This window comes from Panthera pardus, unplaced genomic scaffold, assembly GCF_024362965.1.
Source record: "Panthera pardus isolate Hobbes unplaced genomic scaffold, ASM2436296v1 HiC_scaffold_1, whole genome shotgun sequence".
In the NCBI taxonomy this organism is placed as follows: Eukaryota; Metazoa; Chordata; class Mammalia; order Carnivora; family Felidae; genus Panthera; species Panthera pardus.
The window spans coordinates 12,897,958-12,916,513 of NW_026526654.1; the positions used below are offsets into that span (position 1 = coordinate 12,897,958).

The 18,556-nt window shown below is 42.0% G+C and overlaps 1 protein-coding gene across 3 annotated transcripts in view; it reads right to left on the bottom strand.

The window, feature by feature from the left end:
• Positions 1-18,556, bottom strand: part of MYO16 (myosin XVI) — a 609,969-nt gene that overhangs the window by 457,101 nt on the left and 134,312 nt on the right. For all 3 annotated transcript variants that reach the window (XM_053889237.1, XM_053889213.1, XM_053889198.1), the window contains exon 2: positions 3,740-4,003. In XM_053889237.1, the coding sequence (XP_053745212.1) occupies positions 3,740-3,965 (226 nt within the window). In that variant the 5' untranslated portion in view covers positions 3,966-4,003. The remainder of the gene's footprint in view (positions 1-3,739; positions 4,004-18,556) is intronic.

Consider the following 18,556-nt stretch of genomic DNA (forward strand, 5'->3'; position numbering starts at 1 on the left):
GAACAATATGTTGTCCTTTGAAAAAGTATATTTGATTCTTTACACTCAGCCTTGGAATTATGACAGAAAATGTATTTGTTTACACAAAGGTAGAAGTATAAAGTTTGAAATAATAATTTAAATGGAAAAAGTTGGTTCTCATGGCAATATTTTTATGTCTCAATTTCATAAACATGTACATTTCACTATTTGAGTAGTTTCAAGATAATTGAAAATATGACTACCATAATTGAATAAATACTTTTTCCTGACTACCTTTCTAGAAGTACAACATATGCTAGAGAGATTATACTGCCTCTAAAGAAATTGCTTACCTTTTTCAATGCAATTACATTTTTTAATTTTCAGAAATTAATACTTTTCCTGTGAAACACTGAAGTCTATTGGTACTCATATGGGAGTTTCCAAGGTAGATGAGAGACTCAAAAAAAAGTACTATTTCATTTGTTCATACTTAGGCCAGGTCCAAGGATAGAATTAGTATGTCATCTGCGATAGACTGAGTTTTTGTGCCCCCCCCCCACCCCGCAAAGTCATATATGAAAGCCCTAAAACTCAGTGTGATGATATCAGGAGTTGGGGCCTTTGGGAGGAAAATTAGGGCTAGATGAAACCATGAGGTGTAGCCTCCATGATGGGATTAGTGCCTTTACAAGAAGAGGAAAAGACCAGAGCTACCTGTCTCCACCACCTGAGGATACAACGAGTAGGTGGCCATCTACCAGGAGGTGGCCAGGAATACCACTCTCACTGATGATACCCCCTCCCGTTCTGACTTCCTAGACGCACCCCTAACTCTTCTAAGAGCACATCATTCTCCTAGTTGTTTGGGCCAGGACACACTTGCTGTTATCCTGGAGTCTGTTACTCCCTGTGGCAGGTAGGATTTGTGTTCCATAATTTTGCCTTCGGTGCTATGCCTGTAAATATGGTATAGTATCTGGGGAAAGGAATTAAGGCGGCTAATAAACTGAGCTTAAAACAGGGAGATTATTCTAGATGATCCAAGTGAGCCCATGGCCCTGAAAACACATGCACCTTGGAAGTGGAAGAAGGCGGCAAAAGATTCAGTCAGAGAGACGCAAGGACAGAAAAAGAAACAGGAGAAATTCCAAGCAGGAGACGGACACTTCAGCGCCCCTTCCCGACTCTGAAGATGGAGGAGGGGTTACGACTGATGGAACACGATGGCCCCTGGAGACTGGGAAAGTCAAGGAAAGCGATCCTCCCTTGGAACCTCCACAGAAAGCACTGAGGCCTGATGGCACCTGGATTTCAGCCCAGTGGAACCCAACCTGGACTTCTGACCCTTGGAACTATAAGATGAGGCACTCACACCCTCTTCAACCATGTACTGAAGCAGTGGTCGTTCGTTATGGCAGCAGTGTGAACTGATACACTCCGCATCAGCATTTCCTGTCCACTCTACCCTGAAAGTACATCCCCAATGGACCATTTCTCAGCACACCCTCGCTCCACTTTGGTCCAAGCCACCCATTCGTGCCCAGCTCACTGACAAAGGCTCCAAACCGATTTCTCTGCTTCTGCCCTCACGATTCCTCATTAAAGTCAGAGTGCAGCAGCCAGGCTGATTCTGTTCATTCCTATGTGCTACCAGGTCTCTCTTCTGCTCAAGACACCCCAGTGGCTTCAGAACTCACTGAGCGCAAAAGCCAAAATGCTTTCCCTGACCCTTGCAGTCCCTATCTGCTGGCTTCTTGCTTTCCATCGTCTTCATTTATTTTTCTGTTCCCACCACACTGGTTCCCACTGCCCCCCGCCCCCTCCCCAGGCTGGGATGCTCCCCCTCATGGCTCTGCACTCACACGAAATGCTCCTCCTCAGATATCCATACGCCCAACTCCCCACCTCCTTCTGGTCTTCCTCCCTCCATATTCCTCGTCGTCCACCACATTGTATACCTAACTCTACCTCATTATTTATGGTCACACACACTAGACAGTTGGGCATCCCAGAGCCAGATTTTGTCTGCTTCCTTCGCAGTTGCCTGCTGCATAATAAAGACTCAATAAATATTTGATAAATTAACACACTTTTCCTATGAAATACAGCTTCTGAGTTAGTTCTTTGGTCCTATCCCTACTGCTACTATCCCAACCCAGCTCACTCTAACACTGACTTGCCATTCCTGGATTCTCAGTCGGTGTCTTTACCCATACTTCTTACCTTTACCCTTCAATCCATCCTACAGGTAAACACCCCTGATTAATATTTGCTAAACGCTATTTGCAGCATGTGAGTTTTCTTCTTTGGAACATACAATGGCTCCCATTGTGTTCTGCTTCAGGGTGTGAAGTATCCACAATAATCCTATCTCCTGGAAACCAGTTTAGCAGCCGCCCTCTTCACCCCTGCCCCTTTCTGACAAATCTCCATGCCTGGAACTCACGCTGGCAGCTGTTGGCCACACTGCCCAAGTGTGGTTTCGGCTTTCCTTCCTTCAGAGCCCCCGAAAAAACACCTTCTACCACCAACCACTCCCATTCTACCAGACTTCATTTCTACTGATCGTTTTCTACTTTATTATGAGGACTTTTCCCCTCTCTACTGAGATTAGAGGTTTTCTAAAGACAGGATTCATATCTCTTCCTGTTCTTGACCACCCAAGTGACATGCCTACCTCAGTATTAATTCAGATTTTATGTCTTCAATGTCTTCCCCTAATATTATATCTTATTATAAGTGTTACATATTATACATATATTAAATAGTTCCTCTTGTTCTCTGGGTTTATTATTTTGCCATTCTTAACTTTTTTAACCCAAACTGAGGCATTATTTGCCCTGTTGATACTTTACACGAGAGACTTTATAACTTTGCCAAGAAACTTTGTGGTTGCATTCCTTTTAAATCAATATAGGGCTTATGTCTACCTGCATTCTAATTTAGACCTGTTCCAACAACCACTGCTTGGTGAACTTGAACAAACTGCTTCAATTTTTCACTCAACAGCACTGGAAGGTACCAGCACCAGCAGAAGGGCCCAGTGAACCTGGCTGAGAGCACCACTGCCCCTCGTGTTGCTTCCAGCTCCACAGAGAAGATGGCTGTTACATGAAGAGCTAGAAGTGAAATATGAATAACAAAAAAGGAGCTACCTCCTACTCCTCTGGTATTCCTACCCATGAAGGAGACAATAACGAATTTTGCAGCACAATCTCATCCTCAAAGGAAACAATTTCATTGGGGGGGGGGGGGCGGGGGAAGAAAAAGGTTCATTAAAAATTGGGGAAATCACATGCTTTCCAGGTAGGCAGTTCTTTAAAAAAATATATATACAATAATTTCACCAGAAGTTTGCATTTTGTTCATTTTACTAAGAGACTTGGAGGTCTTAACTGTGTTCATTAGAAAGAGGATTTTTGGGGCGCCTGGGTGGCTCAGTTGGTTAAGCCTCCGACTTCGGCTCAGGTCACGATCTCACGGTCCGTGAGTTCGAGCCCCGCGTCGGGCTCTGGGCTGATGGCTCAGAGTCTGGAGCCTGCTTCCGATTCTGTCTCCCTCTCTCTCTGCCCCTCCCCCGTTCATGCTCTGTCTCTCTCTGTCTCAAAAATAAATAAACGTTAAAAAAAATTAAAAAAAAAAAAAAAAAAAAAGAAAGAGGATTTTCCCTGGACGATTTCAGACCTTCAGTAAAAAGCCCCAAATATTTAGAAGAAATGTTACCCTTCATCTCCCCACCAGGAAACCCACACAAGAAAACGTGTGTGCCCTGTACCTTCTTTGTCATCGTGGTGGATAATTGCATCCTGTATCATGTCAGCGAGGTTAAAATGAACTTTTTGATTCTTCCCATGCTTCAGCTTTTTCAGGAACCCTTCCTGCTTCTGAAACGCCTTCTCTCTTTCATAGTAGGCTTTGATCTGCTCACAGCGCATGCGTTTCACCAGCCGCTGCCGTTGGCCGAGGGGAAGGGACTCCAGCAGGCACTGGTCAATTTCCATCTCATGGGTTCGAAACACGTTACATAGCTGAAAGCAACCTGCGAGACACACGGTGAGAAAGTCAGTGGACCCACTGTCACGACAATACGGCAGCACCACGGAGCACGCTCGATTTCCCATTACCCACCCCAGAGGTCAGAAACTCACTCACTCCCCTTTGTGCTTGGCACGCAAGCACGCAGGCCAGCTTACAGACCAGGGGAGAAGCGAAGGGAACTGGTGTCACACTCAACATTGCATGGTGATAAAACAAATAAGAAAATTAGAGACAGATGTGTGGCTTTGCACAACGCAATTACTGGCAAACCATCCTTACTGTTTCTGTAAAGGCCTAAAAGTTTTACCGATGCATTAAAGCCCCTTCGTTGAATAATGCCAACTAAACTGTGTGTGAAATTCTGGCAGAAAGCCATTCCCAGTCTTTGAGCACAGCCTAATAAAACTGGTTTTGTATATCCCGATGACTCTGTGTATCTAATGGAATAGAACCTATGTAGCCTAGCAACTGTTCATGTGACACGCTGGATATTTTCCACCAACATATTGCTAAACACTTTTCTTAGTGATTGGTAATATCCCTTTCGAAGAGACCTAATAATGGTTAAGCAATGAGACAGATTTTTCTCTTGGCAATTCAAAGTCGTGGATAGAACTGTTGCCGTTGTGGTCTCTGTCTTATTAACATAGTGATTAACAAAGTGAGCTCTCCTTCTTGAAGCTGAAAATCTTCCCTTTCTTTCGCTAGGATATTCCTTCTTAATGCCACTCAAAACACCTGTAACGGAATCGTACAGACCCCTATGTTTACCACTAGAATAAATGTTACTCTTGGCAGAAAATTAACACTGAAAATTCTAGAATGTAATGCACAGGCTCAGATAAGCGTGGTATGTTCTTCCATTCAGATATCTATGATCTTAAGTCTCAAGCAAGTAAAAGCAGCGACGTGTGCCCCAAAGTGTGGTTGATCATACACTATATCTGGAAAGATCACTCAGAAAGGGGTCTGTTTCTTCGTCTTTGGAGATGTGCCCAATTCCTCTGAAAGGGCCCCAAGTTGTGACAGTGCAAATTCCGTTTCTGTCTCACTTGAGGCTTTGCAAAGTGTCATTCTCACAACCGCCAGGCAAGACCATCTCTCTTTTGCAAGTAAGGAAAACGAAGTTGAGCGAGGCTGTGATTTGTCCAAGACCAAAAAGAGGACTCTGTGACAGCCACAAATGTTCCATAAAGGCTCAAGAAAAGGACAGACTAAGAGCCGGGGATTCCCTACAGCCAGATACTTAACATCCATAAGGGGGACAGGGGAGAGGCAGAGTTGGGAAATTTTGTTTTGGTCGTTTTTTTAGCATTTGACAACATTTTAGAATCGTATTAATTTCATAAACATCTCCATCTTTGTGAGTATTTGTAAGTGAGGTGTTGGAAAAAACACTATACATAAAGCATTCCCTTTCCAGTGACCTAACCACAGAGAGACAGCAGCAGTTCTGAAATAATGACAAATCACTCTGAAGTCTGTGTGATAAAAGCCAGGATCACCGTCACAAACAGATCCTCTGGGACAGCTCATTAATAACGGCAGGAAAGATTCTCTGCTTTGCAACCTGTACCGAAAACTGTACGTGGGTTCCCGGGACACTGTGACTCCCGTGACCTTCCTGATTGGTCAGCAGGTGCCCAGGGAATCAGCAGAACCACGGGAAAACCCAGAGGGTCAGACCAGTGACCTCACAGAGTGTTACGTGCTGATCAGCAGGCAGTCGAAGGTGCAGGATAACCCAATAAACACAACAGTCTTCTAGTGTTCCGCTCATGAGAAAAACCTTCCTGTGAAATTTTCAATTAACTCTGAAGGAGTCTGTAGTGTCAGCTCATGATTTATCGAGCAGCCCTCTCGGGTCTGTCAGAAAGGAGCGCTGAGGGATGTTCATAAATTAATTCTCTCACAATTTGGAAAATCAGAGGCCGAGGCTGTGAACTCCCACGTCCATCCATGTATAAAATGTGAATTTTTCACATATTTTCTTGTCAAATAATTCCCCATGCTTTGACTTCAAATGGTCTGAACTTCGAGATTTATTTCACGTTCTACAAGCACATCGGGCATTGTGACTTTCTTTTTGTCTAATTCTGGATGGACCAGCTGCATCATGTATACGTGCTGTAGTCAGTCTGTAAGACACCACACTAAAAATGACATAGTAATGGTAAATGGAGTTTTGAGGCAGTCCACCCAGAACCTGTGGAACTTGGTCACCAGGGCACTAAGAATAGCAGTCATTAGCACCTCAGGTGACAGTCTGGGCAGGCCAGGCAGGCAGGGGGGTGCAGCTGAAGAGGAACTACGGTGTCTGAGCTGGACAAGGCTGGCTGGCCTCCCCAGGCGGGGGGTCCCGGGCAGGCACTGGGTCTCAATTGTCCTGTAGCAGAGTTGACCTGGTTCTGCCTGCCCAGCGGCTGGACTGAGTGAGGGCTCTTCCCTGGAAAAGACTTTAATTCTTTCCCGCTATTTTGGCGCTCTTCACCCACCAAAGGCTATGCGTGCACTAACACCATTTCCACTTCACACAAACCACCTTCTCACAATAATACGTGAGTTCCTTAGGATACAGGGCACGTGCTGTAGTAAAACAGAGCATATTTTCATTGTTGCGGCAGAGACTGACTAGGGAAACCCGTTCTCTTCTCTCCTTAAACACGTAAGTTGATGTCAATTTTGACCTTCCCAGGGCTGGCTCATAAAAAGGAAAAAAAAAAGCCCACATGCACTTTAACATGTTCTAAACCTCCTACAGCCTATGGATATGGCAGCGTGGATACCACATAGCAAAGATGGTCCCAGGTAAGGAGCCTCGGTCCCCCCCATGGCTCCCTGGAGCACCTGCCACGAACCAGCCCCTGTCCTAACTTTTCATCTGACAAAGAAATTCACTTCGATTGTAGTTAGGCGCTGATATTTTGGGTTTTAACTCTTCCAGAAATTAACATCACCTTAACTAGAGGGTGCCGTGGTTCAGAAGTTTGTTTGGTTTTCTTTGACCGTGTTAAATGGTGATCAAGGGAACATCCAAAGCTCTGCAGAATTTTGAATGACAGGACTGGACCATTGCTACCTACCAAGCGGGGTTCTAGCAAATTTGTAACAGTCAGTAGGGGTGGAGTGGGAATGAAATCGTTGACTTATCACATCTGCCTTTTACCACGGTGCACAGTTCACAGTCAATTCCAAGCTACCACTGTCGCATTACTAAACAGAGAGATGAGAATATGTACTCTCTCCACCTCAGTGTGGGGGCCAGCTTCCACACAACCACTGCATCAAGCCCACCATGGAGACTCATGGCTTCATTCTTGCATCGGAATCACAAATACTCAGGAAAAGATATTCCAGAAAGACCCCCAAGGTGTAAGAGAAGCAGCATCAAGAATTACCCACATCTCAAGAGAAAATAACTATAACATTAAGCATAACTGTGTGTGTGTGTATGTGTGTGCTACCCATTATATGTGTGTGTGTGTGTATGTGTATATATATATATATATATATATATATATATATACACATATATTTGGGTCTGAGTCATCATAGGAAGCAGACAAGAGACCATATGCTTTAAATTCCTAATCATCAAAATTATTCACTTGTAGAAGGTAATGTTAAATAACAGAAAAACTAGAAAAACTAAAACTGAGTTCCAATTGTAGGTATCACATTTTCTACTTATGACCTGGGGTGAAATTTTCAACATTTCTAAGATGCTTGAAATAAATAAAAAAGAGCTGGTGTTTCAAGTTTGCTGAGATACTTAAAAAATAGGAGATAGTTTGCAAAAAAAAAAAAAAAAATGTCCGGCACAAAGTAAATACTCAATGAACGGTAATTATTTTTATGAGGAATATATCACGAGGATCTGTGTGTATACATGGAATACGTTAAGAGAACTGAAGAAAAGGGAATGTGTTATATGGAGAGTTCTCTCTCCCTTTTTTGCTCTTTCTGGTTCTACCATGAGCCAAGAATGTTCCCGGCACAAGGTCTTTGTACCTGCTACTCCCAGTGCTTGGAACATTCATCTGATGGAGGGAGGCTAAGTGGTTAGCATCCTTCCCTTCTCCTGGTCTTAGCTCAAAATCTCCAACCTCGTGATGCTTTCACAGGCCCCTTTATTTCTATTTGCAACTGTTCCCTAACAATATTTCCAATTCCTATTTCTTGCTTTTTCTCCTTAAGTTTTTATCACCCTGAAATATATTTCTACAGCATCAATCATCACACTTAGACTGTATATTATACTCATACCAATGCTGTTTGTAAAATACACCAGATATTTTGTTTATCTATAAGCCCCCCCACCAAAAAGCATGAACTTGGACTGTTTTATCAGCAGTTGGAAGAGCAGATATTAAATATTTTTGTTGTTAATTAAATCAATGGCAGAAATATCATATGCATTACTACAACCTGACCCAGCACTGACATATAGTAGGTAGCAAATGCTTATGACTTGACCTACCCTTCTTTTGGCATGCGGGTTATATACATGGCTAATCTGAAATCCTAGATAAAAATTTAGAGACGTTTGGTGTGCCTGGGTCGTTCAGTTGGTTCAGCATCTGACTCTTGGTTTCGGCTCAGGTCCTGATCTTGTGGTTCATGAGTTCAAGCCCCACATCAGGCTCCAAGCCAACAGTGCAGAGGCTGCTTGGGATATTCTCTCTCTCATTCTCTCTCTCTCTCTCTCTCTCTCTCTCTCCCTCCCTCTCTCTCTCTCCCTCTCTCAAAATAAATAAACTTTTAAAAAATATTTACAGACATTTACCATAGGCAGAAATCCCTGCTCAGCAAATATGCATCTCCATAAAATAAAACTTGAGAGCCGGCAAATTAAATACATGAAGGAAACAGCAAAGATCTATGTTCAGAAATCATTATGGAACATCTAGTAAAAACTAGCAGCTTTGGTCTTGGAGACACTGTGCTGTGATCTCAGGATGCTGTGTTGTAGCAAGCCAGAAATATACAGAATAAAGTTAAGGAAAAGGCAACTAGGAAAATGAGGAAATTATTCTGGGGATACAACTGCCAGAAATGCCTTCCTCTCCATTAGACTCAGAACCTTCATGTGGTGGGGCGCCTGGGAGGCGCAATCGGTTGAGCATCTGACTTTGGCTCAGGTCATGATCTCATGGTTTGTGAGTTTGAGCCTCGCGGCAGTCTCTCCACTCAGCACAGAGCCTGATTCAGATCCTGTCTTCCTCTCTACCTCTCCCCTGCTCACTCTCGCTCACTCTCTCTCTCTGTCAAAAATAATACACATTAATTTTTTTTTTTAATATTTAAACGAAATCTTCATGTAGCCACAGCACACTCACTGCGGGAGAGTTTTTGCAAAGTTATCCGTAAGTGCTAGATAAGAAAAAATGGTAAAAGCAAGGACATTTCCAGAAACTTGGACCCACTTTCAGGGGAGCAGACATTCGTGGATGGTTTATGAAGTTAACTCTGTCTTAGGGCACAAAAATTTAGGGCTTCAAAAATTTTGAAGGCAAATTTCAAAAAATGCTTTAGAACTGAAATTATATGGACACCTTCTTAACACACTTGAGAACTGGATTTCAACTACAGATGTGGAACCACACCTGCCAATTTGTTCAGAAACTTACAAAGTCGATTCAAAATAAAGCATATATAAGGAAGAAAGCATAATGGAAATAATACTTTTTTAGAACCAATCGTTGATCATAATTTCACAGATGAAACTAAAACCGTTCACAGAAATAAATCTACAGCTTTAAATGTATATGTTAGAAAAGACTGTATTCTTAGCATCAGTGACCAACACGTGATTCATAGAAAAGAACAGTAAAGGAAGCCCAACAAGAAAGAAGAAAATAATAAAATCATGGTACAAATGGACAGAAACGAAACAAGGACCGAGCAAAGATGAAGGCATGAGAAACAGAAAATATCTAGAAAAATATATCTTACCAAAAATGACTCAAGAAGTGAAAACTTGAATAGATTTATAATCATTACATGAATTAAATTAATTGTCCTAACGCGGGTGAAAGGAGGAAAAATCAGTTACGTTGTAAACACCATTATCCTCGTAAGAAACCAAACACATTCTATGACTCAGCCGTTAGAATTCATATCAACACAAGTCAATACACACACACAAGAAGAAAGTTACATTTTCAAACCTAGAAATTGATGTGCACCCTTACTAAGGTCTAAAAAAAATTTTAAACCTATCATTTCACACTCATTTGATTGACAGTGTTGTCCCATTACTATGAAAGAGAAAATTGGAAGTACTTTGCTAAACTGAAGATATATCTCTCCCACAACCGCTGTAAGTACTCTAGAAACCTTTCGATACATGTTGCAGATAAAAATAAACACACACAGGGCCACCTGGGTGGCTCAGTTGGTTAAATGCCTGACTCTTGATCTCGACTCAGGTCATAATCTCGGCTCAGGTCATGATCTCATGGTTCGTGGGTTCGAGCCCACCATCGGGCTTCGTGCTGACAGTGTGGAGCCTGCTTGGGATTCTCTCTCTGTCTCTCTCTGTCTCTCTCTCTCTGCCCCTTCCCTGCTCATGCGCACATGCACTCTCCCTCAAAATAAATACACTTCAAAAAAATAAAAATTAAACAAATAAAAAATAATATGTAATGAAAAAGATTACAAGTACCAAAAGTCAACTCTGAAAACAATCCCTTTTCTGATTTTTGGAGGAAAGAAGTCTATTTTGCCACATGTACCCGTCGGGATTTTCTGCTATTGGTACTGGCAGGAGGGACACCTAGATCAATGGCACCTGAAAAGGACAACCTGCAAAGACTTCCGCACACAGGCGGCCCGCTGTCCGTGGCAAGGTGCAGGTGCAAGCCAGAGAGAAGAGTCTTCCCAAAGCGAAGGTGGGGTCCCTGGACACCCTTAGGGAGAAAGGAACCTCGACCCAAACCTCACACCTCACACAGAAATGAACCCGAAACGGATCACGGATCTGAACGTAAAACAAAACTGCAGTGCATCCTGAAGGCCGCAGGATGGAACCGCTGCGCCCTGCTTTAGACTTGACCTGGAAACACGGCCCATAAAAGAAAAGGAAAGAATGAATTGGATTTCATCTGAAAACACAACAGGGCTGTGTGAAAGCCACGCTCAGGGTGGCAAAGTGGGGAAAAGCAGTTTTTTTTGTTGTTTTTTGTTTTTATGTTTATTTATTTACTTTGAGAGAGATAAAGAGTACAAGCAGGGTAGGGGCAGAGAGAGAGGGAGAGACAATTCCGAGTAGGCTCCGCGCTGTCCTCGGGGCTCAGACTCCTTCACTGTGACATCAGGACCTGAGGCGAGATCAAGAGTCGATGTTGAACCCACTGTGCCATCCGGGCACCTCTGGGCAAAAGTACCTGTAACCACCTGTCTCACAAAAAATCACCTCTAGGGGCACCTGGTGGCTCAGTCTGTCAAGCGTCTGACTTTGGCTGGGGTCATGATCTCACCGTTTGTGAGTTCAAGCCCCACGTCGGACTCTGTGCCAGCAGCTGGGAGCCTGGAGCTGCTTCGGATTCTGTGTCTCCCGCTCTCTCTCTCTCTCTCTCTCTCTCTCTCTCTGCCCCTCCCCTGCTCTCGCTCTCTCTCTCTTTCTCAAAAGTAAATACATATTAAAAAAAAGAAAAAAGAATCACCTCTACAACACACATACACACACACACACACACACACACACACACACACACGCCTTAACATTCAGCAGCAAAAAGGCAGGTGGTCCAACTGGAGAATGGGAGAAGAGTGACGGATGTTTCAGGGGCACAGATGGATGACGGCCAAGCACAGGAAGAGACCTCTGACAGCACCAGCCATTAGGAAAATGCCCACCGGAAGCAGTGACCCATCACTATGCATGTATCAGAAGAGCTGAAACAAACATAAAACTACTGGGGGGCCCCGTGGGTGGCTCAGTCGGTTAACTGTCCACCTTTGGCTCAGGTCATGATGTCACAGTCCGTGGGTTCGAACCCCACGTTGGGCTCTGTGCTGTCGGTGTGGAGCCCACTTCAGATCTTCTGTCTCCGTTTCTCTCTGCCCCTCCCCAGCTTGTGCGCTCTCTCTCTTTCAAAAAATAAACAAGCATTAAAAAACTTAAAAAAATAAAACTAGTGACAATACCAAATACTGGCAAGGATGTGGAGAAGCAGGATCTCTCCACCTTGATGCTGGGAATGTAAAATAGTGCAGGCATTCAGGAAAACAGGTTGGCATTTTCTTTAACCACATTCTGTGGCAACATGTCAAGGAGAGATTACGTGGCTCATCAAGACCATTCAGGATGGACTCTGACATGCTGCGGTCAGGGCAGGTTCCAAATTCCAGGAACCAGCATGAGAACGGTTCCTTCTTAGAACACTGCCCACCTACTGTTTGGTGCAGGACAGCTGTCACCACAGGGCACCAACAAGGCAAGAAAGTTAGCAAATGGTGCCCATTTTGCTGGACTCATTTTATTATTATTAATTAATTAATTAATTAATTAATGAACTAGATATTGGTGGATATGCTTTTGTCTTCCAAGAGTAGACCTCAAAAGGCTGAGAATAGACTGGATTCTGGCCAAAGGTCCAACATATTGTGGGCACGCTTATAAAGAAAAACTTATCACCCTGTTTTTCCATGAGGATAATGAATCATCAGAATGAAATAAAAATAAAAATAAGTGCTCCAATTTTCCCCGTGAAAAGAACGAAAATACATTTTATCGTTTGTAGGTAAGAATGTGCATTTATCTGAATTTACAGGTACGAATTCGACGTCAATTCCACCAGCTTATGTTTGCAATTTGGGGGATGCCTCCTCTCAAAGACCTCAAATGTATACGATTTCTGTTCTATGCCTTGCTTCCCTCACTCCCTATGGGATTTCCCTGATGAACATTCCCTCTGCATATTGCCTTGTGCTCCTGAAGCCCTCTCCCAAGACTCTGCTTCTAGGGAACACAAACTGATACAAGTAAGATTATATATTTTTTTCTCTCATTTTCTATTAACTTTCACGGTTTACACCAAAGAGAAGACATTTTTTTGGAGATGCGAAATGTATGTCTATAGGCTGAACATACCTAATGATGTAGGTTTCCAAAATCTACAAGTCATAGCAGCACAAGAAATAATAAGACGCATCTGCAAAAGGATAAAGTTGGGGGGTGCCTGGGTGGCTCAGTCAGTTGAGCATCGGACTCTTGATTTCGGCTCAGGTCATGATCTCACGGTTCATGGGTTCAAGCCCCACGTTGGGCTCTACACTGACAGTGCGGAGCCTGCTTAGCATTCTCTCTTTCTCTCTCTCTCTCTCTCTCTCTCTCTCTCTCAGCCCCTCCCCTGTTTGCACTCTCTGTCTCTCTCTCAAAATAAGGAAATAAACTTAAAAAAATTTAAAAAAGAATAAAGTTGGGCCCTAACCTTCTATCGTATGCAAAAATTAACAAAAATTTATTAAAGCCTTAAACATAAGACCCAAAAGTACAAAACTCATAGAAGAAAACAGAAGTTTTAGGACACTGCACCTGGCAATGATTTCTTGGATAGGACACCACAAACACAGCTGACAGAAGCAAAAATTGACAAAATGGATGAATATGCAAATTTTTGTGCATCGAAGGACACAACACAGTAAAAAGGCAACCTAAGGAAGGGAGGAAGATACTTGTAAATTATATATCTGATAAGGGGTTAATATCCAAAATATAAAAAAACACCCTTACAACTCAATAATCTAAAAATTAAACAAGCAAATTTAAAATTTTTTTAAACGTTTTTATTTATTTTTGAGACAGAGAGAGACAGAGCATGAATGGGGGAGGGGCAGAGAGAGAGGGAGACACAGAATCAGAAGCAGGCTCCAGGCTCTGAGCCATCAGCCCAGAGCCCGATGCGGGGCTCGAACTCACAGACTGTGAGATCGTGACCTGAGCCGAAGTCGGACGCTTAAAAACAAGCAAATTTAAAAATGGGCAAAGTTCTTAAACAGACATTTCTCCAAAGATGATACACAAATTTCCAACAAGCATATTTGTTAAGAATATTAAGAAGCTCACAATTCTCAGTGAACTGCACATCACAACTACAATAAATCATCACCTCATACCCATTAGAATGGCTCTTACCCATCACCCACCCCTGAAAAAAAGGGGGGGGGGCAGAAAATAAGAAGTGTTGGCAAGGATGTGGAGAGATTGAAACCCTTGTATGCTCTTGGTAGGAATGTAAAATGGTTTACGACGGAAAACAGTTTGGAGTTTCCACAGTAAATTAAAAATGGAACTGCCAGAGGGTCCAGCAATCCCACTTCTGGGTATATCCAAAAGACTGAAAGCAGGATCTCTAAAGATACATTTAAACACCTCTGTTCACTGCAGCATAGCTCACAATGGCCAAGAGATGGAGGCAACCGAAATGTCACTAATGGATGAATGGATAAATAAATGTGGTCTATCCATACGATGGAATATTTCACAGCCTTAAAAAGGAAAGGAATCCTACCACATGCTATAAAATGGATGAACCCTGACAATATGCTATATGAAGTAAACCAGGCACAAAATGACAGATACTGTGTGATATATGAGAATAAGAAATGAGAATGCTGGTTACCAGAAATAAATGAGAATGCTGGTTACCAGGGGCTGGAAAGAGGGAGACAGGGAGAGTTGTTGTTTGATGAGCCCAGAGTATCAGATCTTAAAGATGAAAAACTTCTAGAGCCCTGTGTCACAACAGCGTGAATATGCTTAACTAGTGAATGATACACTTAAAATGGTTAAGCTAGTAAATTTTATGTGTTTTACCACCATTAAAAACAAAGTGGGGGGAAAAAAGAGAATAAAACACAAGGGGCTGTATCACAGGAGTTTAAAAAATATATATAGTTTAGGGGTCCCTGGGTGGCTCAGTTGGTTAAGCATCTGACTCTGGATTTTGGCTCAGGATCAAGCCCCACATTGGGCTCTGTGCTGAGCATGCAGCCAGCTTAAGATTCTCTCTCTCTCTCTCTCTCTACCCCTCCATTCCTCTCCCCTGTTCACATGCCCTCTCCCTCTCTCTAAAAAATTTTTTTCTAAAATAAATAAAATAAAATGGTTTAGGTATTTCATGAAAATAGTTGCAAACTTGCTTATCCCACTTAATAAAATGTTTGTTATGAAGTATGAGAAGCATAAGTCAGTTGTCCGGGGCGGAAATTAGCATATGTGCACACACAGGTGTTGAGCACGCCCGTGTGTGTGTGTGTGTGTGCACACGCACTCACGTCTATGCGCCCAACCATTGTTGCAGAAGCTTTATTCTCAGAATCTATTGTTATAACGTGCTTCCAGAGTTATTTTTACTGCATATACAATGACAATGAAACAAAGGAACAGTGAGGATTTTCAAAGACAAGAGTATAATCAATTTCAACATACTCCCCCAGAGCCTTAAAAAAGAAAACTTCTTCTGAAGGGTTGAAGTCTTTAAAAAGTGCTAGATTTTAACATCTTTGTAATCAAGCTGCAGGTTCATATCCCTCTTCGTGGAGTGAAAAATAGTAAAAAGAAATTACATTTGGCAAAGAAGATCTAGATGCTGTGCCCTAAAATATCTCGGGATGTAGGTCTACAACGCCTGTTTTGTAGAATCCTGCACTGAAACATTTCTCTGAATAATGGAGAGACAGACTCAAGTAATTTAAATTCTTTTTAAGAAAATCAACAATGCTTTTCATCTCACTACTGGCTGTCTTTAAATTTTTTCATTTACATATCAAGGGATCACTTCTTCGGTTTCTGTGCAATTATTAGGGCATGCTTTTCTAATGAGAGAATGTGAAAAATGTTCTCTCTTTAAATTAAATTGGAAATAAAACAAATACAGAGGACATAGAAATTCCTGCATACTCTGGAGTATATTTTTTTACACATCAACCTATATTTTTCTACATTTAATATTTCCTTATTAACAAGTGATTTGATTATGATAAATAGCTTTTTGGTAGACTTATAGTCCTAATTCTTTCCAGAATTTGTTTCAGGGTAACAATAAATCTGAAGGTTATCACCTTGAGGTAATGTTTCCGGTTCATTATCCAAGTGGACCCACATGTCTAATCAAATCTATGGTTGAAGGAAGGTCATGTCATAACTGCTCTATACTGTGTCATAGGTGGTTCCAAAATCATGCCCGTGTGCTAATGCCCAGAACCAAGATTTATCTTGATATGTAGAGCACTGAATGACCAGGCTCCTTTTCAGAAGACAACTCAACGACATTTAGGATCCCCAGAGTCTGGTCATTTGGAGCCCCACCTCTAAATATCAACTAGCTATTATATCAGATATACACTCAATGAGAACTTGTCTGGAGAAGTCTGGACCCTTTAAGATCAGAACTGCCTACTACTGGCTGTTCTCAGACACTTCTGATGGCATGCCATATTGCTAAAATCAAATCCTGACTTTTCCTGAATGCCCTGCCTTTCTAAACACCATGGTCCCGCTACTGGGTGTCACCAAGATGGCTGTGATCACTTCCCTATCCATCCAAGAGACGGCGATGCTCTGGAATTAAACAGTCTCAGACAAGCTCGAATTCCTGGGGAGCTCAAAAGAGAACCTCTCTTTTGGTTCATTCTGAATAAAACAGATTTAGACCCTCTACCCCAAATATACATGTTTGGGCCTCCAAACTTTAAACAATTTTCTGTTCTTAATCCACATCCGCACATTTCCTTTCCTAGACACACATCTTTAATTCTGGCCAGAAGAGACTCTGCTCACTCTATTCCTGCCGGGCAATGTTTGTAATAGGCAAATTCCCTAGTGTTCCAGACTGTCTCAGAATGGGATACCTGCCAGTTTCAACCCACTGGTTCCTCTTTAGGAAGCTGAGCCCTGACTGGCTCCATGACCCCACCAGTCAATCACGCAGCTTCCTGGATGCCTTTAGCCTAAGTCCTGAAGCAACGCTATAAAACAAGCATTGCAAATAAAAAGTAGACAGCAATGACCAAATGCTGTGCATTAACAGCTCCTCTCCAAATGTATTTACTTTTATTTGAAAGCTTGTGTGTATGTGTCAGTGCAACTGTAATTTCATGGCCATAAGTAATTTTTTTTATCTCATCATTTCCCTAAGCCCTGCAAAGATTTTTGTTTCAAATGTTACTTTCATATAAAATATTTGATAACTGACACTATTTTGATATAAAATATTTTCAATCCTGAAATGAGCTGAAACAAAACTGAATTGCACATTTAATATTTAATTTTGGCTTTATAGACTCTGGTTCCCCCCGCCTTTCCTTGTAATAGGATAAATTTAGGGGAAAACATCATATGCTAAAATGTCTATCATCGTTTCTAGGTTAAAAGAGAATTTCTAGTTTATAGTTTGTGTTTTTAAACGATTTCCACTGTCCTTTGCAGTAATTTGTAAGGTACATTCAGATAAAAGAAATTCTTCAAGATCAACTTAAAACACAAGGTCAAAACACAAACTATGATTCACAGACAAACATCCCCATGTCCAGCATAAGGACCCTCCTCATCTCAAGTCGTAATTATTGCATTAAACATCCTTGGTTTCTTTCACCACTCTGCTCTGCTCGTGGTGAAAAAGAAAAAAGAGAAAGCCTGCCTTAATACTAACCTAAAATAATGATATAAGAAACAAAGCTCATCAAGTCCTCAAGCCCTTCATCCCTGGGTTCCACCTTGCCCACTGAATATTATTATTAATTAGTGCACCATACAAACCAACCAGTCTTTTCCATGCCTTGCATCTTTACTCATGACTTCCTGATACTCTGGTACAGAATCTGAGACTATCAGTGAGCCCCATTATTTCTTCTGGGAGAACCTTCCTTCTGGAAATCACCTCCCCTCTCTCCCTGCACGTGGTCCTAGTGGGGTTTTTACAAAGGCTACCCAACTCAACTTGCTGGGCTGGAAAGATGACCTAGGTTGGGCCCATTGCAATGGCCTATACATTGAAGATCGATGACTGGTCCCAGTACAGGATATGATCCTAGTGTGGACAATTCAGGACTCTTCCATGAGATTTAATAGAAGAACATAAGGCGATTAGAAAAAAAAAAGACCCTGTCTTATTTTTTATTATTAATCCACTAGGATGTAGGTATGTGCTATCAAGGCTCCTATCTTCTGACTCAGAGAAAGAGAAAAATAGAGGCAGAAACAGAAAGAGAAGAAAAAGAGACAGACAGAGACAGAGAAAATAATATAAGTTAAAGCCCCCAGATTCCAAATTCATCAGTATATGAAGCCAACTGAATTGGACTTTCCAGGTATAAGGGCCATTTTCCACATATGAAAGCCAGTAAATTCCCTTCTGTGCTTAAACCCTTATGAGTTGATTTTCTGTCAATGGGAACCAGGTGACTCATATAACACAGAAGTCCATGATGATATTTCTTTTTTTCCTGCTAAAGGATACATCCCTTTAGAGCCCAGACTTTTCTCTTCTGCCATGAAAATGTAGGTTATTTCCACTAGTAGAAGGAAGGTTTAAACTTCTATATCATA